The sequence below is a fragment of the Camelus ferus genome, chromosome 6 (genome assembly GCF_009834535.1).
Source record: "Camelus ferus isolate YT-003-E chromosome 6, BCGSAC_Cfer_1.0, whole genome shotgun sequence".
NCBI classification, from domain to species: domain Eukaryota; kingdom Metazoa; phylum Chordata; class Mammalia; order Artiodactyla; family Camelidae; genus Camelus; species Camelus ferus.
Window position 1 is genome coordinate 75038637 of NC_045701.1, and position 27558 is coordinate 75066194.

At 34.8% G+C, this 27558-nt stretch overlaps 1 protein-coding gene across 7 annotated transcripts in view; it reads right to left on the reverse strand.

The window, feature by feature from the left end:
- The window catches only part of CEP128 (centrosomal protein 128), a 357186-nt gene that overhangs the window by 243564 nt on the left and 86064 nt on the right, over nt 1-27558 (reverse strand). For all 7 annotated transcript variants that reach the window (XM_032482452.1, XM_032482451.1, XM_032482457.1 and 4 more), the window contains one exon: nt 24008-24159. In XM_032482452.1, the coding sequence (XP_032338343.1) occupies nt 24008-24159 (152 nt within the window). The remainder of the gene's footprint in view (nt 1-24007; nt 24160-27558) is intronic.

Below are 27558 nucleotides of genomic sequence, written 5' to 3' on the forward strand. Positions count from 1 at the left end.
CTATTAGGCAGGACACCCCCAAAATTTCCTACTTGTACCATCCTGACTCTTTCTAGTGGTCAGTCTCTCCTCTTCTCCAGGCTCTGAGGAAAAGGGATCTTTCTTCCTTAGACAAATAAGCCTGTCTTTGCTACTTCTTTACACATCCCTCAAGAGCTTCACTACACCTTCCACATCTTCAACCTCTCTCTCCCTACTGATTATTCTGCTCTACTCCTCTGATCTTCAAAAAAAAAATCAGTGATTTTTTTTTAAATGAAACAAACAAAAAAACTTTTATCAATCTGACATGATCTGTTAACCAGCACCCTGTACTCTTCCTGTTAAAATAAACTCCTGGAAACGGGCAGTCCACACTTGATGCCTACAGTCTTATTTCCAATTCACTGGATCTGGTTTCCATCTTTATTATATAATTAAAATAGCTCTCATCAAGATCCCCAAAGATCACCTATAGCCAAATACAATGGAATTTCTTCAAATCTTTCCTGCTATTCTTATTGCATGTGACACTGCCAATTACTTCTTCTCATTCTTAAGTCTCTCTTCTTCTCTTATTTTCATAATAACACTCTCACTAGTTTTCCTTTTTCTTCCTGTTCTTTAACAATCTCCTTTCCTGGGTCTCTTCTACTATTTAGCTTTTAAATAGAGATTAACTGTACAGGGTTCTAGTATTAAGCATCATTCCACCTACAAAATGTCTTTGGTGGTAAGTATGCAGAAAAACAGATATAAGTGATTCTTAATTCAGGGCCAGACTGATCTTCTAAACTACAGACCTTTAAATATCTAATTGCATAATGACTTTCTACACTAGGTAATCCCACAGGCATCTTAATTTTAACATGTCAGAAAAGTGAGTTTATCAAATGATCAACTCCTAACAAAAAGACAGTACTATTAAAATAGCGGTAAAGGCTCTCTCTCCTGAGGAAGGATAAAAATGGAGGCAGAACTGTGTATTTAAATATAGCGAGAAAATCTGAAATAACTGCTGTACAAAAAGAGAAACTGAACAAGAGATAAAGGTTTAAGAGCTGACAAACAGAAATAAGGTTACACTTAGATAGTCTCAAATTTATAATGGGCCCAAGAGCATACAAAATTCTTCGAATTTCTCCAGCAACTCTTTTGAGTCCAGAAGTAAAGAAGTTTAGCATTATTTATTCTTCTGTAATTACAGAGCAATAAGAATAGTATTAATACGTGCAAGCCCAGAGCTTAACAACTAAATTTCTTTGTTCTCACATTTTAAAATTTCAGACTTTCATATTCAAAGATAACAGACAATGATTTACTTAGAAGAATATCTGTAAACATCACGGCATTAATTGGATATGTGAGTGTAAATGAACAGAAAAGGGGTGGTTCTTACTGTAAATAATATGGTTCTCACTACTGATGGGAAAGTAGGTTTCAATTTGAAAACTGGATGAACACACCACCTCTTAACGGCCTGGAGTCTGGAAACTGTTGCCACCACTTTGCCCCTGTCAGTTTGACTACATTACACCTCAAGTGAAACTTGTCAAAGAACTCCTTCCTTATATTCACTCCTCGGCAGATCCTATTCAGCCACTGCTTTGACATTCTTTAATTCATCTTCCTCAAATAACCAATCAGAATGGTATAATTGTAACAAACACTTCTCCCCCATCAATCAAAAGAATGAGAACCCTCATTACAATTCCTCCCATAAACACACACACTCATACATACATACACACGTATACATTGGGCACATGAGCATACAAACACATCCTTAATCCATAAATACTTTCAGGGTAGGCACATTTGGTAAATACTAGTATCATCCTATGTACTACAAGAAATGTTAAATGAAAAACAAGTTTCTTGTTTATTCAATTATGATAATTTTGAATTCCATCATTACTATCATATATTCCTGGAAGCAACTACCCTGAAGAACTTTTTGTATTTAAATTGTGTGAATTATCTCAGCTACTAAAGCAGGGTGGTTAAATTTCATATCACTTAAATAAGCCCACTATTTATTTCTCACTATATAAGTACCATCAAAGATAAAATCAATCCAAAGACATAGAAGCATACTTTTTACCAGGAATTCTTTTTTTTCCAGTTGCAGGGAAGGAAAAACCTTTAGACTCCCAAAGGGAACCTTTCAGTTTCTGTGGTGGACCTGAGAATTAAACTAACACAAGATAGATTAACAGGAGAAAAGATTACAAATTTTATTTAATATTTTTACATACCTTCAGGATCCTTCATAGGAAAAATGAAGACCCAAAGAAGTGGTCAGGACAGAGAGCTTATATGTCTTTTTAAAAAAGAATTTATGGAGAATGACAAGACAAAGGAAAAGGGATTTAAGAAGCATCTAGGGGTGGTAAACTGTAGGAAAGTGACTAGGAAATATATGTGGGAAATTAATGGAAGATAAGGGTTGTTTTAGGTTTGTACAGATCACCTCCCAGTCTCCAATGATGAGAATGTTTTTCTCTTCCTGGTACAAGGAGGTTTCCTTCCTCATGGTAAATACTGATCTGCTTTCAGGTAGAAACAGGAGGTCAGAGAGCCCTTTCTGCATCTATTCGCCCTCAAGTGCCTTCAGCTGAAAATAATCAATATGCCAAAGTGGCATACTTTGGGTGGCATGTTCCAATCCCCTTCACAGTATATTACCAAAAGCACAAACTTACTAAAACTTTATACATTTAATTCCATTTCTTTTCTCTTTCCTTTTTCAGGTGGGGAAAAAAATATTAGCTACTAGCTGTGTTGAAGGTCTTAGGTTTGGCGACAGCTAGAAGGATTCACAGGACTAGAAGCATATAGAAGTACATAGTTGTGCTTATGCTAAGATTTATTAGAGTGAAAAGACAGAAGGCAACATCAGTAAAAGGGGAAGGACATGCAGTGAAGACCAGTGGAAACCAGGTGCAAGCTTCCAAGACCCTTCTCCCAGTGGAATCACACGAGACATGCTCAATTCTCCCAGCAGTGAATTCTGACAACACCCATCAACTGTTGTCTACCAGGGAAGTTCATTAGAGACTCAGTGCCCAAAGTTTTAATTAGGGGCTAGTCACTTAGCCACTGTCTGCCTAGCATGTACCAGAATTCCACACTCCCAGAAGTAAAGCAGATGTTCAGCTTAAACAACATTTTGTTTGTACAAAAGGTCTAGGCACAGAGAGCTACCCTCACCATTAGGGAAAGATTCGTATCAGTGTAAAGAACTGATTATCACTCAAGTTTCTAGATGCTAGACCAGGGCCTACCTTGCAAGCAGGCCCTCCTAAGGAAAGCTGTCTCAGGCCTACTAAGTTAGCTCTTCTCTTCCAGGAGTAAAATGACCAAAGAACAGACAGAGATGAAAAAAGGTAAGTCCTTAAATGAGTTCTTAATTATAAAACACTTAACTATAAATAATACCTGTAAAACAATGCATTTAGAAGATGGTAGAAAAGAACCCTCCCTTTAAAATGGATTGGCTGTGGCTGCCACTGGCTCCATTTTTAATGACTGCAGTGGTTGTATTCAAATTCTAAGAAAATTACAGACAGCCTACTCATATGAATATGACATTTAAAATTAACATAAATCAATAAGTGATTCTATTAAAAAAATAATGTGGATAGGACACCCCAGAAATTCTAGCTTTAACTGATCACATATCTAAGATCATAATTTCAGACATTTTGCTTACAAAAGGATATTTATCAACTGGAAATTACAAAAGTGGAAAAACTGGACAAGGTAGAATAATGAGGCAAATTTACAGAATAAAGAAATCTGCTCTGTCTAGCACACAAAGATCTTTCCACCCACCTTGTTATTTCTCATATTCATAAAGAAGAACTGCTCAGCCTACATTTAAAACATTTTCCATGAGGGATTAGGGACAAAAAGTAGACTATGGTATAGGTCTCAACAATAATTATTTGTTCACTGATGTAGCTAAAATACAGTAAAGCACAATTTCTCCTCTACTCTCACTTGACAGTCAACACACACAAAAGACTGGGCACCTTAGTGAACATTTAAAAATGAAAGCCTGGTCCCAAATAAGTCAGGGTACTCTAAATAGTATTTATCTTAAATAAACACTTCCACCTACAGTATTGTGTACTTCCTGTGGAAACTTGTAACGGTAATGAGAAAATAGCTAGGCTTACAGGACTCAAAATAACATCCCAGGGAGACAGTGGCCTACCATGGAAAGAGCATGGGTACCAGACTTGAGTTCAAATCCCAGCTCTGCTAGTCTATGACCTTAGAACTGCTTACTGTCTGTGAACCAAAGAGGCTAAATTTATAGAAGGGAATCAGTACCATCGACATCACAGAACAATGATGACCTACTCGAGATCACTTACATAAAACACCTGGAAGACTGACGGGCACATTTCAGCAATTCAACAATGATAGCTTTTTATTACTAAATAGAAAAAAAAAAGTTGGAATTAGAGAGGCAATCTAATGTCTGTATTTTAGAGGTAAGGAAATTGAAGGCACGGAAAGATAAAATGATCAATACAAGATAAGGAAGATTGTTTTCAGCAGAGAAAGGACTCGTCACTGGTCCCTAATATTCAAATACTGATTCTGCTTCATTGTATTGCTGGCTTGGATACTAGCCAGTCTTTTCAATAATTAAAGAACTGGCCATATTTCTTCCTGAGACAGAAGGGAATCCTTAACAGGAATTACACAATCTCTGATGCACAGATGTTTCTAGAACTTTTTTGAAACAGAGAGAAAAATCACAGCATACGGTTGACTTAGGTTAAAACCAGCAAAGTACTGTATGAGAAATACTGATCAGAGCAAATATGATCCAGCAGGAAGGAAGCAATATCAGTGTTAGCAGAAACAGGATTTAAGTTAGTAAATTTAAGAGAAACTATTCTGATCGGTAAGACCTCATAAGAAGAAAACGAAAAACAAGGAGACAACAGGCAAACTAAAATGTGAAGAAGAGAAACGAGTGGATCACTGTTAGAAAGGAGATGAGCACTGATGACCAACAACAGCCTGGGCAGGAGCCACAGAGCGGGCAGGACGTCTGTGGCTGTTCACGAAGAGTAACAGCTCAAGAGAGCTAAGAGACTGGGAAGCACGGTCAGAAATCATGTTGGGTGGGATGCTGAAATCCAGTTTAAGCTTTCAAATGTTTTTTAGCCAGGGAACAACATGAGCAGTTATGTGCTTAAGATTAACCACCAAAGGACATTGTCCTAACACTAGAATATTAAAATGTTACAGCCACATTAAAAATAATTGAAGATCATCCTTTTAAAGCAGAAATGGACTTTTAGAACCAATTCTTCTCTCATCTTAATTCAATTTCAGCAAATTCAATGGAGCTGGTTTATAAGAACCACCTGCAGCACTTAAGAGGCTAGAAAAGAAACTAGCCAGTGTTTCTGAAGAAAATACAGGTGTTTCCATTCAGCCCCAAAAAAAATTTACTGCATTCAGCAACAACAAAGGTGCTGAGACAGAAAGATGAGTAAGACAGCATTGTTCTGTTTTCTACTGCTCTTAAGAACCCTACAGCCTAGTTGAGGAAACAGACACAACAGTTATTTTTAATAAATGTGATACAGAGGAGCAATTCTTTCTTCTCTATTTCAAATTCTGCCTCTCTTCCCGATTTATGCTATCTAATCTATTCTTACATTTCATTCCTCATTGTCTTTATCTGATGATATAGTGCTTTCTAACAATAATTATTTGTGCAAAAGAAAAGAGCCCTATTCTAACAACATTAGATAATGGCAAAGGGAAGGAAAAGAAGATAATTCAACACTTGCTACTGAAAGTAATAGAGAGAAAGAAAGGGAGGATGGGTAAGAGAGAGACAGAAACAGAGATAGAGAGGATGTGTCCATTCATGCCAGCCAATCTCAGAACTCAACACCAACAACACTAAAGCAAGAGCCTGCCTAGCATTCCTGCCCTGTTTCTCTTTGGTATCTTCTTTCAAGATGCACTTGCCTATAACATTGGTGTTGGCAGGGGAAACGGGGTTGAGAGGAGGATGGAGAAGAGGAAAACGATGAACAGGAGAATCCAATCAATGAGACACCTCTCCCAAACACTCACAAAAAAAGCCTTTTGTAAGAATTCAAAATAATTTGATTCTGTAATGTCTGGGGCGGTGGGGAAGATTCCAAATTAGGGGCAAGCCACATGGAAATATAATCATTTGTAAAGCATCTGTTTATTAATAAAAACGCCACTTGTTCAATTTCCCCAAATAGTTTGATAATATCTGAGAAAGCCCCTTCTAAATATTAGGATTAAAAAAATTAACTGTACATTTTCATTTTAATATTTATAACAGCTTGGCTGTCAGTTTTTTGGTATATCAGAGACACAATAGTTGTCCATACACACATACTTCTTAGTGTGCTAGAGTAAAGACACACACCGTAAAATTATGTGGTGTTTGTAGTATACTCATTTTACCGATATTTTAAAATTTTAATTACTATAGAGATTAAGAGTTTTTATATCTTGGCATTGATGACAACTTCATTTTAAGCGTAAAAGATTTTGGTTAAAAATCCTTGGTTGGAAACACAACTCTTAATTGCTATATTTATATAAAAACACACAAACCACAACAGAATAATCTGCTTTACAATACAGTTTCTAGAAACCAAATAGAATTAAAGTAGTAACTGTCTGAATATATCAAAATGATACACTGACACAAAAATGACATAAAGCTCAGTTTGTTACAAGAACAAAAACAGTGATATTAAAGCTAATAAACAGCAAACAAGCCTCAAGTAGAATACCATTTGAAATAGAATTCAATTAATCATCTTTAATACTGACTCTGCGAACAGAGTAGACTAATTCCAGCTCAAAATATGACTTTCTTAAAGCAGGGACAAAATGAAAACAGTCACTAAAGAAAACAGTAACATATCCAAAATGAGATGCAAGTAGTCCAGTGAGGAAGATGACTGACTCAAGAACAGAAACAATATTAAACTTCTATCTACACGTTCTGTTTTTATTGAAATTAAACTCTTTTCCAGCATGATGGGAATATTTTAGTTTCCACGTGACCAGTTAATTGTATTTATAGATGATGATTTAGTTTAAACTAACATGGACAGAATGCTTCAAAAGAAAAAAAAAAAAAAAACCCTGAAAAGAACTATTACAGATTGAATATAACATTACTAATGCATGGGTATATGTAAACGTGATGTTACGTTTCACACGAATTCAACCAGCATTCACTGAGTGCCACAAAGCTAGGCTCAAAGACTGTGAAAAAGACAAGGCAAGGCCGTGTTTCTCAACCAAAAGAAAACCTGACTACTGCCATTGTTGTGTATCACCCAGCAGCAATCAGCCCCTAGCTCCACTTCCTAATATACTCCTACTCCATGGAGGCTACAAAACCAAATGCTCAGCACTCCCTTGAGCTGTGTTCCGGGGGCAAATTAGATGCAGTGTGGAGAGATTTAGAATGTGGAAGTGAGGCAGGGGCCATATACTTGCTAATTTGGTTTTTCGCTGCTGGCCCGCAAGGTCATGAGAGATAATAACTTACTTTGTTCTGTAGTGAATCTCCTCCCTTGTGCTATCCATCCTTTCTTGGAAGCCGAGGCAGGGACACATCTGCCAATATTATTAACAACTATCATATAAAATACCTGGAGCAGTTCTATTTCCCACACTAAGCCCTAACCGATATTACAAAGTTTTGCCTTTACTGAGTAAACAAAAGAACTAACAGATTTAATAGGATTTCACTTGAAATTCTCAGATTCTCAATTAAGCCATGCCCCACTCACCTCTACTGGGAAATTAGCTTGACATATTCTTGCATGTCTTAATGAACTCATTCATTTCAGTATAATTTAGGTGTTTTATGAACTGATACCAAGAGGACAACTAATCAATTTTCCATAGTCAGAAGAACTAAGGCAAATCTCTTTGAATAAAAGAACTCAAATCAATCAAAACATTTCTGGTAGCCCCAAAATATACTTACATGCAGCTAAATTAGGCCATTACTCATTGGGATCATACTATTTAAAATTTTTTTTAAAGTCATGATTGGTTGAAAGTAGAACATATACTTAAAGTCTATGAGTCAACATTTTTTAACTCAAGCAAAACATCTATTAATAATCTTATAAAAACTGATTCAAACACTTAATGACTGAGGGATCAGCCACATAAAACATCAAAAAAATCATATATCACTCACTCTAAAAAAAGAAAAAAGACACTAATGAACTCATCTACAAAACAGAGACAGACTCAGAGACATAGTAAACAATCTTACAGTTACTGGGGGGAAAGGGGTGAGAAGGGATAAATCGGCAGTTCAAGATTTACAAATATTAACAACTACATATAAAATAGATTTTAAAAATTTCTTCTATATAGCATAGGGAACTATATTCAATATCTTGTAGTAACCTATAATGTAAAAGAATATGAAAACAAATATATGTATGTATATGTCTGACTGAAACATTATACTGTACACCAGAAACTGACCCATTGAAACTGACTATACTTGAATTAAAAAAGAAATCAGGGGTCATTATGGTAACTGTGTCACAAATATTCTCCCTTTAAAAACATAACCTTCTGTCTTTTCTATCATACTAATTTTGACCACAAATACTATTATCATTTTCTTTTCGTTCAATGAAGCAGAGACACACAAGGGACATTAATCCCAAATAATAGGTTCCTCAGTCTTTCCAAGTGATTAAAAATGATTATTTCTCCACAAATCCTATGAGAACATATCTGCTTCATACAACCACAGTTCCCTTGTACTTTTTAATGAAACATGATACTAAGCTTAAGCAAAGTACAGAAAATAATGTTCAATTAATTAAATACATTCATCTCTTCGTTAAGAGATAAAATATTAACTTGTTTCATTAGCCGTGATGTTCACTATACGGAACATTTTAAATACACATTTCCTCAGAGTTCTTAACTTAAAACACAAGGCGACATATATCATCCAGTCTCCAGCAACACACTAGGGGAATTCTGACCCTGGCACACATATCTCAAAGTACGTTTTGTTTTCTTAATTTTTCTCACACTCTATTAAACTGATAATTTTAACTCTGTAACTCTGATGTTTAAAGCAGGCACTGTGGGAAAAGAAAATTTGAATATAGATGGGATAGAACTGTTCTGCTTTAAGCAGATTAGTATTTGGGACTGTCTTGATTGAGGTTCTACAGCAAATACAGTTACACATTTACTATGAAATGCAACAGGGCAAAGCAGGTATCAGTCAAAGGCGTACACCTGTGACTTACCAATACCGATGTAGCAGCTGAGAGGATTAGGGTAAGTTACACAGTTCAACTAAAAAAAATATTATTCTTAATGGCACTGACATACAGTGAAGAAGAGAAACTAAGTGTAACATAACACAACTGTATTGCTCTACATCATTATGAGCATTATGGTTTATTTGAAATAGATCAGACACATTATCTTATATGATACAATAACCTTGTGCAATCGAGAAAAATCAATTTTTCTATTTTAGACAGGAAATAGAAGCTAAGGAAAGCTAAACGAGATAAAAGAGGTCTATTTTCTTTTTTCTAAAGTAAACATTGTTTCAAACAAAAATAATGATCCTTTGAGATACCACCACACACCCATTCGGGCGGCTACTATAAAACAAATGAAAAGGAAAGGAAAGGAGAGGAGAAGGGAAGGGGAGGGGAAGGGAGGGGAGGGGAGGGGATGAGAGGGGAGGAGAAGGGAAAGGGAGGGAAGGGGAGGAAAGAAAAGTGTTGGATAAATTGGAACCCTTCTGCACTGTTGGTGGGAATATAAAATGGTATACCTGCTGGGATAAACAGTAAGATCGGTTTCTTAAAAGATTAAACACAGAATTACCATATGATCCAGCAATTCCTCTTCTGGGAAGGTACCCCAGAGATGTGGAAGCAGGTCTTAAAGAGATGTGTGGACACCTGTGTTCACAGCAGCATTATTCGCAATAACCAAAATGTGGAAGCAACCCACTATTCATCAACTGATACACAGATAAGCAAAATATATATACAATGGACCATTATTCAACCTTAAAAAGGAAGGAAATTCTGCAATATGCTACGACATGGATGAACCGTTAGTACATTAGGCGAAGTGAAATGAGCCAATCACAAAAAGACAAACACTGTATGACTCCACTTATATGAGGTACTTACAGTGTTCAAAATCATATATAGAAAGTATAATGGTAGTTGCCAGATGCTGGTGGGAGGGGAGGATGCAGAGTTACTATTTAACAGATGTAGTTTCAATAGGGGAGGGGATGGATGGTTCTGATGGTTGCACAAAAGTCTGAAAGTATTTAATACCACTGAATTGTTTACTTAAAAATGGTTAAGATGGTAAGTTTTATGTTATGTCTATTTTACCACAAAAAAAAAAAAGAAAAGAAAAACAATAATAATCTCTTTTTTGGCTCTAGTCGACATGGAAATGGATGGCTTTGAGGGATGCTTCTGTAATCAGCCCCTCAAAGTCCAAGAACATGATATTCCCCCAACACAGCCATGCATTCAGACAAAGTAAAATCAGTGTGTTTTCTATACCAATGAGAATTCAAGATATGGCTCCTAATCCAATTCCATATCAAGGATTTTAAAAACACTTCAACTTAATATATACAACTTCCCAAACTAAACAGTATTCATGTGATTTTATAAATAAATTAAATACAAGATATTAGTACCACTGTTTTTAACTCAATATTCACTTAGATTTTTCCCAAATTTTTGCCTCATATATATTGGTCTTCATTCCCTGATGCATTTTTGTTCTTTCTCCTTCAAAAAATTACTTTTACCATTATAGTTCTGCTAAAGTTAAATTCGTCAGTTTTGCTGTTGAGAAGTATCTTTACTTCACCTTCACTTCTGAAGAATATTTTCACTAAGTATGGATCTAGACTGGCAATTATTCTATTTCAGTACTCTGAAGACATCTTTTTATTCTTCTGGTTTCCATTTTGATCATTCACATAATATGCCTTCCTTCCCCTCTAGCTGCATTTGAAGTTTTCTCTTTCTCTTTAGTTTTACTAATTTTACTATGACATGTCTAGCTGTGATTTTCATTGTATTTGTCCTGCTTTGGATTCTCAGAACTTCTTAATTATGTGAATCGATGTCTTTTCTCTTCAGCGATTGCTTCTGCCCTGCCTCATTCTTCTGCTTTTAAGACTCCAATTACATACATATTTGAACTTCAGATCTCTTCACTATGTCCCATATATTTCTTATGAACCTTTCTGTATTTTCCATCATTTTGCCTCTCTGTGACTCAGAATAGATATCTTTTCCTAACTGGTACTCCAGCCATTTCACTAAATAAAAAAAAAATAAACAACAACAAACCCAAGAAAGTGGGGAGTAAATTAGTACCCAGACTTAATACAACATATTATCTAAAATGCTCTATTTCAACAAAAATTACAAGACATGAAAAGAAATAGGAAAGTGTAACATATACAAAAGAAAAAATGTAGACAATAAAAACTGGCTTTGAAGGGGTGCAGATGATGAACTTAATGGACAAAGATTTAAAATCAGCTGTCAGAAATGTGTTCCAAGAACAAAAGGAAATCATTTTAAAAAAATAAAAGTATATGATGACAGTGTCTCATCAAAGAGAGAATGCACTAAAAAGACAGACATTATTTTTTAAAACAGAAATTCTGGAATTGAAAAATACAATTAGTGAAATGAAAGATTCACTTGAAAGGCTCAATAGTAGATTAGAATTGGCAGAAGAAAAGATTCAAAGATCCAAAAATTTAAGGTAAATCAACAGAGATTATGTAATTGAAGGAACAGAGAAAAAAAAAAAAGAATAAAAATGAACAAAGCCTCAGAGAAATATACATGTAACAAAAATACCAAAAGGAAAGGAGGGAAAGAAAGGAACAGAAAAATACAAGAAACAATGGCTGAAAACTTCCAAAATTTGAAGAGAAGTATTAATCTATATCCAAGAAGCTTAACGAACATCAAATAGAATAAAAGCAAAAATATCCATATCCAAGCATAACACAGTCAAATGCTGAAAGATAAAGACAATGAGAATATCTTGAAAGCAGTAACAGAAACATTACTCATCATGTATGAGGGAACCCAGGAAGATTAAAAGCTGACTTCTCATGACAAACAATGGAAAACAGAAATCAGTGCGATGACAATATTCGAAGTGCTGCAAGAGAATCAAGTAAAGTCTTACATCCAGCAAATTCTTGTTTTAAAATGAGATAAAATAGACATTGTCATATAAACAAAAGTTGAGAGAATGTGTTGCTAGTAGGCCATCCTTACAAGAAACCCTAAAGGAATTTTTTCAGGCTGAAAGCAATTGATTTTTAATAGAAATTCAAATACATACACATATACACACACACACATACACAAATCCAAACAAAAAACCAGAGTACTAGTAGAACCCAGTGACTCCAGCACCACGGTGACAGATGACTCAACCAATAAATTATTACTAAACCTAAGGGAGCCATCGAGAGCTGGTTGAAGTTTACCCCTTTTGGAATAGAGTGTCAACATAGAGTTAGTGTGGTTACATGTATGAAGTTTGTTTTCTCCATTAAGTCCAGCAGGGCAGCTATCAAGATAGTTTCTTGCCTCTCTTACATTAAACCCCCATCTGAGTGTGTCTCAGTTTCTTGTAAGTTTGAAGGGACAAATATAACTGGAAAATGTGACATAATAATGAAATCATTAAACCTACAAAACTATGAAGCCATTGTTTCAGATTTTCAATCATCAAGTACCAATTTCTACTTGAAGATATTTCTGCTGTCTTGTATTCTGATGACTCTTTGCTTTCATATATATATACATATGCCCTTGGAAGGTAGGAGTCATCCTGGTGCAGTACGAACCAATGAGCATCATGCCCACTTCCAAAGGTTCAGAGCCCCCTGCTCATACCCCTACTCCACATTTTAAGAATCACAGTGATTCTGCCCATCCACAATGGAGAGGCCTGGTTTTTCTGGCGAACTGACATTGATGCTAAATGTGAGTCCAGTGGTTGTGACTTTACTTGGGGCAATGTTAATTTCACTTGTGTAACCCCAGACCCCAGCACCAGACCCAATACCTAACAAGCCTTTAATCAAAATTTATTGAATAAAAGACTGAAGAAGTTGTTTTTCTCACTGCCAATTAGAAGATATTAAAAATAGAATACAAAACAAGAAACCAACCCACATATTATATAACTTAAGCATACATATGGATAGAGAACTCATAAAATTCTTCAGGGTAATAAGGAAAAATGTTTCTAATCTTCTGTTAAACTCTACCTACCTAACCAGCTCTTAATTTAGGTATATATTTCAATTCTCAGATTTCTAGTGATTTTTTTTCATGTCCTATTCTCTGCTAGAATTAAATACCTTACAACCTAACTTCTTAACATATTAATAACCATTGCTTGAAAGTTGATTTCTATTAACTTATATCTGAATAGTCTATATGCTTGTTTCTAGTTCTGCTTTTTTTTTCTCTTGCTTTTTATTAGTATGGTTTTGTTTTCTGCCTGCTAAGTTCTGATTAAATGCTAGATATTCTATGACAAATTACAGAAACAATATGAGGGCTTTGGATGGTAATATCTTCCTCCACAAAAGATTTACAGTTGACCCATGAACAACAAAAGGAGTTAATCCAAGTATAACTTATAGTTGGCCCTCCATATCTACAGTTCCACTGTATTCTTGCATTCAACCAACTAGACCATGTATTCATGCATTCAACCAACTAGACCATGGTAATATATACTACTGAAAAAATATCTGCATATAAGTAAACCCATGCAATTCAAACCCGAGTTGTTCAAGAGTCAACTGTACTTTTGTTTAAATGGACAGTTAGGATAGGAAGAGACAAAATCAAGGCAGACTCAAAGCTATGTTACAGTCTTTATGACTATTAGTCTATTTTCAGTTCACATAGAATCCTGGGGTTTAGCCCTTGGGTATCTCATCCCAGGTGTGAAATGTTAACCAGGCTCTTCCTCTTCAGGGGCCTAAACTCTGTTGTAAGCTCTGCTCAATTTGTAATTCAGAGCACATTCCAAGGGAAAGTGGGGCCAAGTGTCAGATCCATCACTCTGCATCCCCTTCCTCAACAGCATACTTGATCTTTCCTGTCTTTGTAACCAGATAACTTTCTGAAAAATTCAGTTTTTTTCTTTCAACATATGTCTTACCCAGCTTTTCTAGTTTTTCTCAGTAAGAGGTTTGTTCTGCAACAAGATAATCCACTATTGCCAAAGGCAGAAGTTGTTCTTCAATCAGAATTGCCAAGTTTGCCTAATGTGTAATCTTCTCTAAGGAAGGGCAAACAGTCTAACATCTTATTATATATTCCCCAAAAATAAAATGTTGCATGATATAAAAACATACCTCACCTAACTGAAGTACTATAAACTAAATGCATATAATACATTTGTAAAAACTTGCTAACATTTACCTTTGTTGATGTTAGCCATGTATTACTTATTAAAAACTAAAAGAATGTTTATCTCAGTGCAAATGAATAGTTTATTTTCTTACAAAGATAATTTATACTATTTGAACATTTTCAAGAGTATAATAAACTTGTTGACTTTTTTGTGGTTTAAGGCTCAGTACAATCTCACTTCCACTTGTAGACAGCTGCCTGAAAACAAACATCTAACAAGCAGTTAATTTTCCACTTAAAATGAAACACTATCAAATTAAAATCACTCTAATGATAAGGAAAGGCTACAGGAATAATGTATGAATAGTTAAAATCTGCTTAATATAAAGTCTACTATCCCTCTGTTAACGTATTTGTGGTAGTAAGAAATGAATAACCATCAATTACTTAGATGCAAGAATATTACCTCATTTATTTCATTTCACCCATTTTTCTATAGCCATTCCTTTAATAGTTATTCCAAAGCTACCTGTTATCTTTGTCATTGCTTTAAATAGAAATTATCAAAGCTTCATTATTTTATGAGGAATATAAGTTCCTCCCTGTTTCACCACAGCCTCATGCATGCAGGTGCACACATGCACTCACACACACATCATATACATAGAGATAAGAATCACAAAAGCCTACATATTCAATTTATATATAAAACACAATGTAGAAATTATCATGACTTCAGAAAATAAAGAACTTGAAAATGGATATTTTTATTTCTAAATTATTTTCCTATTCACCACACTCAAATGATAAATTATAAGTATTAGTGATAGTTTAGAGAAAAAATTAAAATATTCAGTCCACTCCTACTTTCTGGCTTTGTGGAAACATGCAAGCAACTCAGAGTTACAGAAAATAGGAAAACTGCCTTTCTTCACAACTCCTAAAATTCTTATTTTTCCAGGAAGATGAAAGATCTGAAAATTAAACTAAATCTTGCAAGAAGTGCAAAGGTTTATTTAGTTTCAGAGTTTTCACCTGTACACAATCTCTGCCAATAGTTAGCTTTTTTAAGAACTTGGCGTATAGTGTATCTACAGACTTTGCAATTTGCCCTAACGTCAGGGTTAATTTGGTTAATAATAGAGGCAGACTTTGTCTCCACTGGGTTCGACAATTTTAGCCTCTGTCTATAAAGTTTTGCTCCCAATACTTTTGTTTATAAGCTAATCTATATATTAAAAATTACTTATTGATCAGATAATACCATATTTTACAACATGCATATGGATGAGGAGAAATCATTAAGATTTTAAAAAAGAAGTACAATAGGAAATGAAAGACAGGGTTACTAAGCCGTCTAAGACCATAGGTCTCTAAGAAGGGTTTAAAAGTAGTAATGAAGACAGCGTCACTACATAGTAAAGCCAGCTTTAGATAAGAAATTCAAAGATCAAAAGAGTTTATCCTAAAAGCATCCATAAAAGGAACACTCTTCCTTCTATTTCTGCCATACTAATCATTAAACAAAAGTTACAATTGATTATCATTTGTTTTCAACTACCGTCTCTCTTTTTAGAAGTAAATTCTGGCATTACAGTCCCATGTTTCTGCTAATGAATAATCATGACAGTTGTCACTCAATTATCACTTTCAAAATTTAATCTAAATTATGTACAGCACCTTGTGTGTTTTTTTTCTTTGAAGTTCTTCATTGAATTTAAAAGTCAAATTTTTTTTTTCTTCAAGAAGAGTAAGTTGATGGAAGATGGAGGCTGAGATTAAATCAGGAGGAATCATTGATCAAGGATGCTTGGAATTCTTATGAATACAAATAGCCTATCAAGGTTAATGAGGTTCAACTCAAGTTTAGAAGAAGAGAAAAATGCACTTAGTATTTTCTATGCATATACAGATCTGAGGTCTTAGGTAGAATTTGAAAGGTAAATTATGCAAACTCAAATGTAGCTTTCATTTGGGTTTCTTACAAGCTATTTTCATTGTTTTTCCCCAGTACAGAACAACTGCTTAAAATATATATTCTGGATCAACAAAAACTAATGCAATTAGCGAGAAGGAGCAAAGGTCCCCTTGAATACTGACAACTCTTTCAGAAATGAATGTGCTTCTAAGGAATGACTGGACAACAAATGTTAGCTTTGAAAAATAACCATAAAAATGTTCTACAATATATTATTTCAGTCAGCAAATATTAATTGAGTGCCTAAAATGGGTAAGACATTGTTTTGGGGTAGGGCGGAAGGCATAAAGAGATATTGAAATAAGTCTTGGTTCTTACCCCATATTCATTGATGATTTGAAAAGGCATCTAAGTCCTTAATTCATAAGTGGCTCCCAGAATGCAACCAATTTGAATTATAACATCAATACATACTGATAAATGGCCTAGAGCAAAATCTGTGCATAGCAATATACCAAAAGAAAACGTAAACAGAGCATTGAGCATCACAGTGGAAGCAGAATAGAAGACTGTTAGGAAGACAAAATCAGTTCAACAAACTCCAAGAATAAAGACAGAATCTGCTCAAGTAAATAGGATCTCTGAGTACCAGAATGCTGATAAAGAGAAGTGATGGGTTGAGGGAGCCACAGCCATGAAATAATAGTCCTTTCATTATTCTCTGCTTCAGTGTTCACCAAGCAATTTTTTTTTTTTTGGTTACTAAGTGAGCTTTCTAAACCTAGGTTTAGAAAATTGAGACTGGTGCCCTGCATAGGAAAACAGTGTTTAAATATCCATATAGGACTCCCACAGGGTACATCAATGAACTGGCACTCTTTCCTATACTGTTCTCCTGTGAGTTTCATTATTAATATGAACCAGCCTCCCAGGTCACACCAATTCTAGGACACAGAAAATTCAAGCGTTCAGATACAAGGACAAGACTTCAAAAAAATATCTTTAGCAAGGTAGGGACATTAAGGTCAGATTTGTCTTAGTGACAAGGACAGCTTTCTTCTGCAGCTCTGTTTCTCCTTTATTTCAACCTGTTTTGAAATTTTAGAGAAATATACCCAGATAACTTTAAGACAGTGTGAGAAACGTGCCATAAAAACATCAGTGATGTAGGCAAAAGGATGGTTCAAAAGGAAGGATTACCCTTTGCAACTGATATAAACCAAGAAGGCTTCAGGGAGGAAAAGTTTAAGGATTTCTACAAAAAGAGGACATTACAGAAACAATGAACAAACTGAAACAAAGACAAAACATAAGATGGAAATGAGGGAAGATCAAGAAAAAAATGAGTCAACAAGAATGGGTACACAAGGTTCTGTAGGAGAGGTGTTAGGATGTGTTTAAAGACAGACATCAATGATCAAACAAACCATAAGAAATGTTACTGTACCTGAGCCTGACCAATAATCTCATTGTATGCATCTTCTCTTACTTATATTTGATCTCGGAAAAGTAACTAAAGGAGCTTCATCTCCATTTTTTTATAGAATGTATACCATACCACTGAAAGTAAAGTAGAGGCTAAATGCTTTTCAATTAAGTTTCAATAAAATTGCCACTGTTAGAGGTGAAACTGAGTGGTCCATGACCTATATATCTCTTATAAAGTCTACACTACATGTCACTTGGAGAATAGCTTGGGAATAAAGATATTCAAAGTGTCACCAAATCTAAAACTACTAATGTAACTTTAATTAATTATTTTATTGTTAAAAGTAAGAAAATCAGGAAAAATGGTTAATAATAATTTCTTCCAGGGTGAATGATGTCTTTTTGTAATATGTTTTTCAATAGCAATTGGGGAAAAAAATCTTTCATCCTTTGAAAGGAATTTGAATTATACTTGCAACAAACTCAAAGAACATTCTGTGTCAATTTTAGAATGTCACTTTCAAAGAAACAGGGAAACCTGAGGAGGTTTTGTCCATTGCTATGTCACCAGCATCTAGAACAGTGCCTAACAGTGCCCAGCATGTAACAGATGGTCATTTGTACTTCATATGTGAGTAAATGTTCAATCTTTCTCTCCAATTGTATTTCACACCCAAACACTAACCCAAGAGAACTCCAACTCTTCTAACACATATAAAAATGTAAAAGAACTATTAATTTAGGATAAATTTTGAATGAGAGCATTATTACATTATAAGTAATTTTAAATGGCTACGTATCTTAGATTTTTTTTCCAATTTATTCTACAAGTGGTAAATAAAAAGAAACAATGGGAAGAAAGGGAGGAGGGGAGGGAGGGAGGGAGGATAAACCAACATATGGTTTCAAACAACTCAATAAGGGATTTTTCTACCTTTGGCATTCATTAGCATATTTTTTCATACTTAACTTTGGCAAAATAATCATATTTTATCACTTTTGTCAGCATGATAAAGGGCTAAATAATACCCATTAAAAATATTTAAAAGTCTTACCATTTCAACTGCTCTGAGAATATTTTTAATAAGAATTTATTAAACATGTAGGGGGAAAGGCAGGGCCAAGATGGCAGAATAGGAAGATCTTGAGCTTACCCCCTCACAAGGACACACAAAAACTATAACTACATAGAGAACAAATATCTCTGAGAATGATCTGAAGACTAGCAGATTAGCTCTTCTATAATTAATGATACAAAGAAAAAGGAAAAAAAACACACACACACCAAGATGAGTACAGGGGAAGAGAAGTGATTTAATTAGAACCCACATACCCCAGCAAGTGGAGATATTACCAAAAACTCAGAGGTCCTCCCTAAGGAGTGAGGGGTTCAGTTCCCACCTTGGGCACCCTAACCCTGAGGACTAGCACCAGGTTTGGAAAACCAGTGAGGCTTACATCCAGAAGAGCTGGAGGGCTATAGAAAACTGAGACTCTGCTCTTAAAAGAGTGTGCACACAAACTTACTCTGAGTCCCAGTACAGAGGAAGCAAACTGACAAGTGCCTGACATCATAGCTGGCCTGTCAAGAATACCTCAACAGACCCCCACCCCCAGCCCACACCAAGATCCCACTCTAGTCCCTTCACCAAGGTGGCATTCCCCAGTGCACCCCAGGAGAAGCTCCAGTTCACACTGGGCTCTGGCTCTAGCCCCTCTGGCTCCAGCCCCCTTGCCAAAGTGTTAGCCCTCCACACACCCTGAGAGAAGCCACAGTCCACACCAGTCTCTGGCTCCAACTCCACCCCCCCGCTACTGGAGAGCAACCACCAGTGCACCCCAGGAGAAGCCCTGGCCTATGCAAAGGCAGCAGCTCCAGGTGTACCCTAGGAAAAGCCCAGGTTCACTTCAGCTCCAGCCCTCCAGCCAAAGCCACAGGACACACACAGTCTGCAGAGACATTCCTTCACAAGGACATGCCCTCAAGACATGAAGAGATAATTGTTTCTCCTAATTCATAGAAACAAACATAAAAAAAAATCAAACAAAATGAGAAGACAGAGAAATATGTTGTAAACAAAAGCACAAAATAAAACCCCAGGAAAAAAAAAAAAAACTCTAATGATATGGAGATAAATAATTTACCTGATAAAGACTTCAAAGCTTTGATCATAAAAATGCTCACTGAACTTGAGAGAAGAGTGGAGGAACATAGAGGTTAAACAAAGAGGTAGAAAATACAGAAAAGAACCAATCAGAGGTGAAGAAACAATAACTGAAATGAAATCAACTGCAAATTAGGTGATACAGAATAACACATAAGTGACCTGGAAGACGAAATAGCTGAAATCATGCTATCAGAATAGCAAAAAGAAAAAAATAATTTTAATGAGAATAGTTGAAGAGACCTCTAAGACAACATCAAGCATAGTAACGTTTACATTATAGAGGTCCCAGAAGGAAAAGAGAGAGAAAGGGGCAGAAAATGTATTTGATGAAATAATGGCTGAAAAATTCTTTAACCTGCAGGAAGAAACAGATATCCAGGTCCAGGAAGTAAAGAGAGTTCCAAACAAGATGAGCCCAAAGAAATACACACCAACACATATCACAATTAAAACAGCAAAAGTTAAAGAGAATTTTAAAGACAGCAAGACAAAAAACTAAGAGTTGCATATAAGGGAAACCTCCATATGCTGTCACCTGATTTCTCAGTAGAAACTTCGCAGACCAGGAAGGAATGGCATGATATACTTAAAGTGATGAAAGGAAAAAGCCTATATCAAGGATACTCTCTATATGGCAAACCTATTCAGAACTGAAAGACAGATGAGTTTCCCAGAGAAGCAAAAACTAAAAAGAGTCTAACACCACCAAACCAGCCTTCAAGAAATGTTAAAGGAACTTCTTTAAGCCAAAAAGGAAAGGCTATATAAAGAAACAGGAAAACATATGAAAAGAATCTCACTCATAAAGGCAAATATATAGCAAAGGCAGTGAATCAACCACTTAAAAAGCTGGTAGGCAAGTTAAAAGACAAAAGTCATAAAATCAACTACAGCTACACTAAATAGTTAAGAGTACACAAAAAGATATAAAATGTGATGTCAAAAACATAAAATATGAGGAGTGGGAAGTAAAAAAAGTAGAACTTTTAAAATGTCTTTGGACTTAAACAACTATCAGCTTAAAATAAATATATATTCATTTCAATATAGATGAAGCTCATGGTAACCACAAACCAAATCCTACAACAGATACACAATAAACAAAGAGAAAGGAAGCCAAATGTAACACTAACAAAAATCATTAAACCACAATAAAAGAGACCAAAAGAATAACAAAGAACTACAAAAACAACCAGACAAGAAGTAACAAAATGGCAGTAAGTATATACCTATCAATAATGACTACAAATGTAAATAGTCTAAATGCTCCAACCAAAAGACATCTGATAGCTGAATGAATTAAAAAAACAAGATTCATCTACATACTGCCTACAAGACACTCACCTCAGAGCTAAAGACATGTACAGACTGAAAGTAAAAGGATAGAAAAAATATTCCATCAAATGGAAACAAAAAGAAAACTAGGGTAGTAATACTTGATTCAGACAAAATAGACTTTAAAATAAAGACCATAACAAAGGATAAAGAAGGGTATTACATAAAGATAAAGGGGTCAATCCAAGAAGAGGAATAATATTTGTAAATATATTTGCTCCAAACACAGGAACACATAAATATGAAGAGCAAATATTACCAGACATAAAGGGAGAAACTAACAGTAATACAATAATGGTAGGGAACTTTAATACCCCATTTAGATCAACAGATAGATCATCTAAACAGAAAATCAATAAAGAAACACTGATTTTAAATGACACATCAGAGCAGGTGGGTTTAATCGATACCTACAGTGGAACATTCTATCCAAAAACAAAATACAAATTTTCGAGTTCACATGGAATGTTCTCCAGGATAGATCACATGCTAGGCCATAAAACAAATCTCTATAAATTTAAAAAGACTGAAATCATATCAAGCATCTTTTCCAACCATAACACTATGAAACCAGAAATCAATTACAGGAAGGAAATTAGGAAAAAGAAAAAAAATGTGAAGACTAAAAAACACACTACTAAAAAACTAATGGTTCAACACAGAAATCAAAGAAGAAACATCTCACAATTATTAGAATGGCTATTAACAAAAAGACATTGGTAAGGATTTGAAGAAAAAAGAACATTCATACACTATTGGTAGGAATGTAAACTGGTGCAGCCACTATAGAAAACAGTATAGAGATGCCTCAAAAAATTACTGATTTTTTGATCCACCATTTCTGGACATGTATCTGAAGAACACAAAAACATTAATTTGAAAAGATCTATTCATCCTTTGTTCATCACAGCATTATTTACAATAGCCAAGACATGGAAACAACCTAGGTGCCCATCAAGGAATGAATGGATAAAGAAGATGTAACACACACACACACACACACACACACAAATGGAATGCTACTGAGCCATAAAAAAAATGAAATCTTGCCATTCGCCAAAACTTGGATAGATCTTAAGGATATTATGCTAAGTGAAATAAAGTCAGACAGAGAAAGACAAAGACCTTATCTTTTCACTCATATATGGAATAAAAAAAGTAAGTAAAAAAATTAATAAACAAACCAAACAAAAAAAACAGAACTGGTAGCTACAGAGAATACAGTAATCGTTACCAGAGGGGAAGGGACGGGTGAGAGTCGGAGGCAAAATGCGTAAAAGGGATCAACTGAATGGTGACAGAAACTAAATTTTTGGTAGTGAGTACACTGTGGTGTATACAGGAATAGAAATATAATGTTATACACATGAAACTTATATAATATTATAAACCAATGTTAACTCAATAAAATATAAATTATTTTAAAAGTCTGAAAAATTAAATTAAAAAAGTCACAGGGATATAATATACAGCACAGGGAATATATTCAATAACATTATAATAACTTGGTATTGTGAATAATCCTATAAAAACATCAAATCACAATGTTGTACACCTGAAACTAATATTACACTGTAAGTCAACTATACTTCCATTAAAAAAAATTTAGTAAACAAGCATGTAGAGGGCTTTATAAAGAGTATGGCACTATTCCATTATCTTTACAATCTGAATCTTGAACCAAGTATAAAATACATTTTTTTAAATTTATTTTCTTCTATTGAAGTACAGTCAATCACGATGTGTCAATTTCTGGTGCACAGCACAATGTCCCAGCCATGCACACACATGCATATATTTGTTTTCTTATTTTTTTCATTAAAGGTTATTACAAGACATTGAACATAGTTCCCTGTGCTATACAGAAGAAACTTTTTTTAACCTATAAAATACATTTTCTAATGATCAGTCACAAGACTAAAAAGAAACTTACACTGCAGCAACATTAAATATTTACTTTGGATTATATAAAATTAGATGCTTTTAACACCAGTTTTCTACCTTTCATTATAATTTAGGAAATTCTTCAAATGCGGCAATTTATTACAATCAGAATACAACTTCACTAATAACAGATACAGAGGAAAACTAACACATATCTACTTCCAAATGTGTCCTTCATGCTTGATCCAATTTGCATAACTAAAACTGGAATTAAGCCATTTTTTTATGAAGCTCTTTCCTTTGATTTTTAGTATTTTCTGATAATTACACCATCTGTGCTAGATGGAAACGGCAAGCAGGGAACGGTAGCAGCCTCGCTCCACTTTACTCATGGTCACCACATCGTACATGGTTACCACACAAGTCCTCACAGCTCTGCCTCGCGCAGAACAGCCAGAGACTTGAAAACCTTTGTATTTCCAAATACCTTTTCACTGTGCCTTCTGCTAGTTTCACCCCCCAAATAACTGTCCCTTCAGGGAAGAAAGGTCCCGTCTGTCAGTATGAAAGGCTCAACTGTATTGGAAAAAAAAATATTTTCAAGCTTCATAGGTAGCCCCTGCCTTTGAGGCCCAAAAGAAGAGAAATGAATCCAAAGACATTTCTCTCTGTAACTGAGGCAGTCACCTACATAACTTTATACGACTTATACCCAACTGGAGTTCATAAACACCACAGTCTTTATATTAAAAGTTCATTAAGAAGTTCCTCTGAATACAACTTAAAGATAGCAAAGTCACCTCCACTTGTGCTGCCAAATGGACTTTCTCCTTGTCTTTTCGCTCCATGCACCGCTTCACTTCCTCAAACTCAGACGCCATCGCACTGAAGTTCAGCTGCACTCTCAAATCTGACATCTGCTTCTCCAGATCCTCTTTTTCCCGCTCAACCCCTTAAAAGAGAAAACATAAAGCTTTATGGTTGTTCTTTACTCACAGGAGAACGTACTTTCAAATGATATGTTTTAATGTTCCACCTAATACAATCCACGTACTGTCAGCATCACTCAACAGACTGCACAGTTTGCCATTCTGCTATTTCGAGTTTCACAGTTTTCTAAAATATATACATTGCTGTGTCATCCATTATTACCCCATTTTGATTCTAAACTTAAAATGTTATCTGATTTATAGCACAATTTATTTTAGGAAAATTCTATACATTTTTTTCTATCATTTTCCTTACATCCCTACATTATCACCAAGCTCTAAAACAAATATACTGAGAGAATTTTTCACCTAAGCTTTTCCACCTAACTGAAGTTACTGAAGTTCACACAACAAAATGCTTTTCTTGCAACTTAAACAAATGATGCTGCTAAATTCTTTGACTGGGTACGTTCACTAACTTAATAATTCTGGAGACTACTACCTACAATTTTATCAGTGAACAGTATTAACTTACTTAGTATTTATTTTTAACTCAACATGAAATACTCGGTATATGATGAACAGGGCACTGTAACACAATCTTTTTCAAAAGTAAATAACACAAAAACCCTTTTCTCAATGAGCTTGCACTCCAATAATGGAGAGAAGATACATAAATAAAGTACTTCCATGAATTTCAGATGTCAAAAATTGGAACATATACTATCAATTTAAAACTATTGTTTCTCTAGTAGCTTCCTTTCCAGAAAAGGAAAGAAGGAAGGAAACACTAGTAAGTCCAATTTACAGATCATTATAAGATATGTCCCAACTTTAGAAATATTAAATGTTCAAAACTGTACATTCTGGATGGAAGCTACATAGGTATTCTAATAGCATGATAACAATACGGAGAGATACTAAGCAGATACTTCCATCTGTATAATTTCTGTATAATGAATGGTTATTACACAAAAATAGTCCAAAAGGTAGAATGATAAACTATCTTAATGAGAAACTGAGGTAGGAAGAAATGGGAACTAAGTTAGTTTTAAAAAGTTGATACAAAATTTTATCAAGCAAAGGAGATGAAGTCAAGGAGATATTTCATGGAAAGGAAACAGCACAAAGTACTGAGGAGCAATACTGGATTTTGTATTCAGGTGTAGTTCTATGTAGCTAATGTGTATGAAGGAAGGAAGCAGGAGAGTCAGCAGGGAATTTCTGCATTGCCAGGGAACTTAAAAATTATTCCACAGACCAGGATGTAACAAACATTTTCTGTAAAGGGTCAGATAGAAAATATTTCAACTGTATGATCTCTGTCACAACTACTCATCTCTGCTATTGTACTGCAAAACTGACGTGGACAGTGAATAAATGAATGGGAGTCATTGTATCCCAATAAAACGTCTTTACAAAACCAGGAGGCAGTCTGGACTTGGCCCATGGGCCATACTTTGCCTATCCATGATAGGTCTTCAACCTGAAAATATGCATATTTTATGTGTAATTGTATTTATTAATTTGATAGGTATACATATTCATTAATATTATATATTTTTATTTTATAAATGTATATGTGTACATGCGTGTACATATAATCTATATAGCTCCATAGTATATATCTATCTATAGAAATGTTTCATGATACAGATAACACTACTGTACACATATGTATATATAAATTAACATTTGTATAAATATATATTATATACAATGTGAAGATAATGCATATGAATACGTGTATAAACACATATACATGTATGTCTGTTTATGAAACACATATTTGCCATGGAGACATAATATATTTATAAGTATTTATAAATATTAAACATAAAATATAAATAGTGTTATAAACACTTTCCTCCCACACCCAGAGGACTATCTCATATGCTCCATTTTAAAGAACTCTTGCTACAGTGATGGATCAGAACAGGACAGCAGTTAAGAGTTCAAGTTTGGGGAGAAAAAAGATTTGGTCTGGTACTTCCCAATGTGATCTTAAGTAATGATCTCAATCTTTTTGTTCTTCAGTCTTTTTTTAAATCATTAAAATGGAAATAAGAATAGCACCCTCCTCATAGAATAGTTTTAAGAACTAAAGAAGACAGTGTAAACTGAACAGTAGAATGCCCTGCACGTAGTAAGAACTTAATAAATTACGAGAGTTTTTAATCAAGAGAGTAACATATTGGGTTTGTGTCTTAGATGGCTCCCTTTGATGGCAGTATAGAAGACAGACTACAGACAAACTAGAATACGACAAGTTAAGAGGGTAATACAAACGAGACGAAGCATGCCTAAACTGGGCTAATGGGAATAAGAAAGAAGCAACTTCAAGAGATATCAAGATGTACAAATAGAATAGAGAGTAATAACATGGAGGGGAGAAGAAGTAAGTTTGGATGTTCTTTGTATTTTAGGCGTATTCAGATAAAGAGTGATGTGGTCAACTGAGATAAGAAATTAAAACAGGTTTTCAGGAAAGGATGAAATCAGTTGTAAATCGGTCGACTGAGCATTCCAGAACAGCATATAGAGATGTCCAACGAGCAACTCCATCTGGAAGGGTGAAGGTTAGGAGAGTGAGTGGAGCTGGGTTTCGGGATCATCATTTTAAGTGATAGCCAAGGCATGAAACTTACATGAACTTAACGGGCATGCAAATGTATTAGAATATGTATGTCAAAATTTGCCTCCAGTGGCAATTTTCTGGCAATGCGGAAATTCTAACTTAAGCAACACATTGAGTTATGTGTGAGGTAATTTGTAACATAAAATATGTACAAGAGTTTCTACAATAATTTAGGCATCTGAGTAAGAAGTCTCAATATTGAAATGATTTACAGAACAATCTGAAATAGTTTGTTAGAATCATTATAAAATCTCAATTATCACCATTTCTATTAAACACAAACATTTAAAAAGAAATAAACCCAGGAGTCATTAAATTTCACGTTAATCAACTGAAAAGGCATTCTAATAGTTCTCAAACAAAAAGTCTTCCTAATTCATACAAGAAAAAGTCATTCATATGGTTCATGACCACTTCTGCAATGTGATTTATTTTTGTCGTCAATCTCCAGGTAACAAAAAAGATAGAATCTTAATTTTAATTGTTTGTACATACTGAAAATTAGATAAGAGAAAGTGAAAAACAGGGGCATTTCCAATTTAAGTACAAGTACAAGTACACACACACACACATATGTACATTTAGGCGCAGAAACAGGAAGCTAAAAAAAACCACTAAGGCTTTGCTGGCTCTTCCTAAGAGAAAGCCTCATGAAATAAGCAGGTCTGACAACTGAAATGGGCTTAAAAATCAAGCAAAGAAGATATTAAAATTGGATGTTAATATCAACAACAAGTGAAACTGGAAATTAAAGACACAAATACCATTTACGTTACCATCAAAA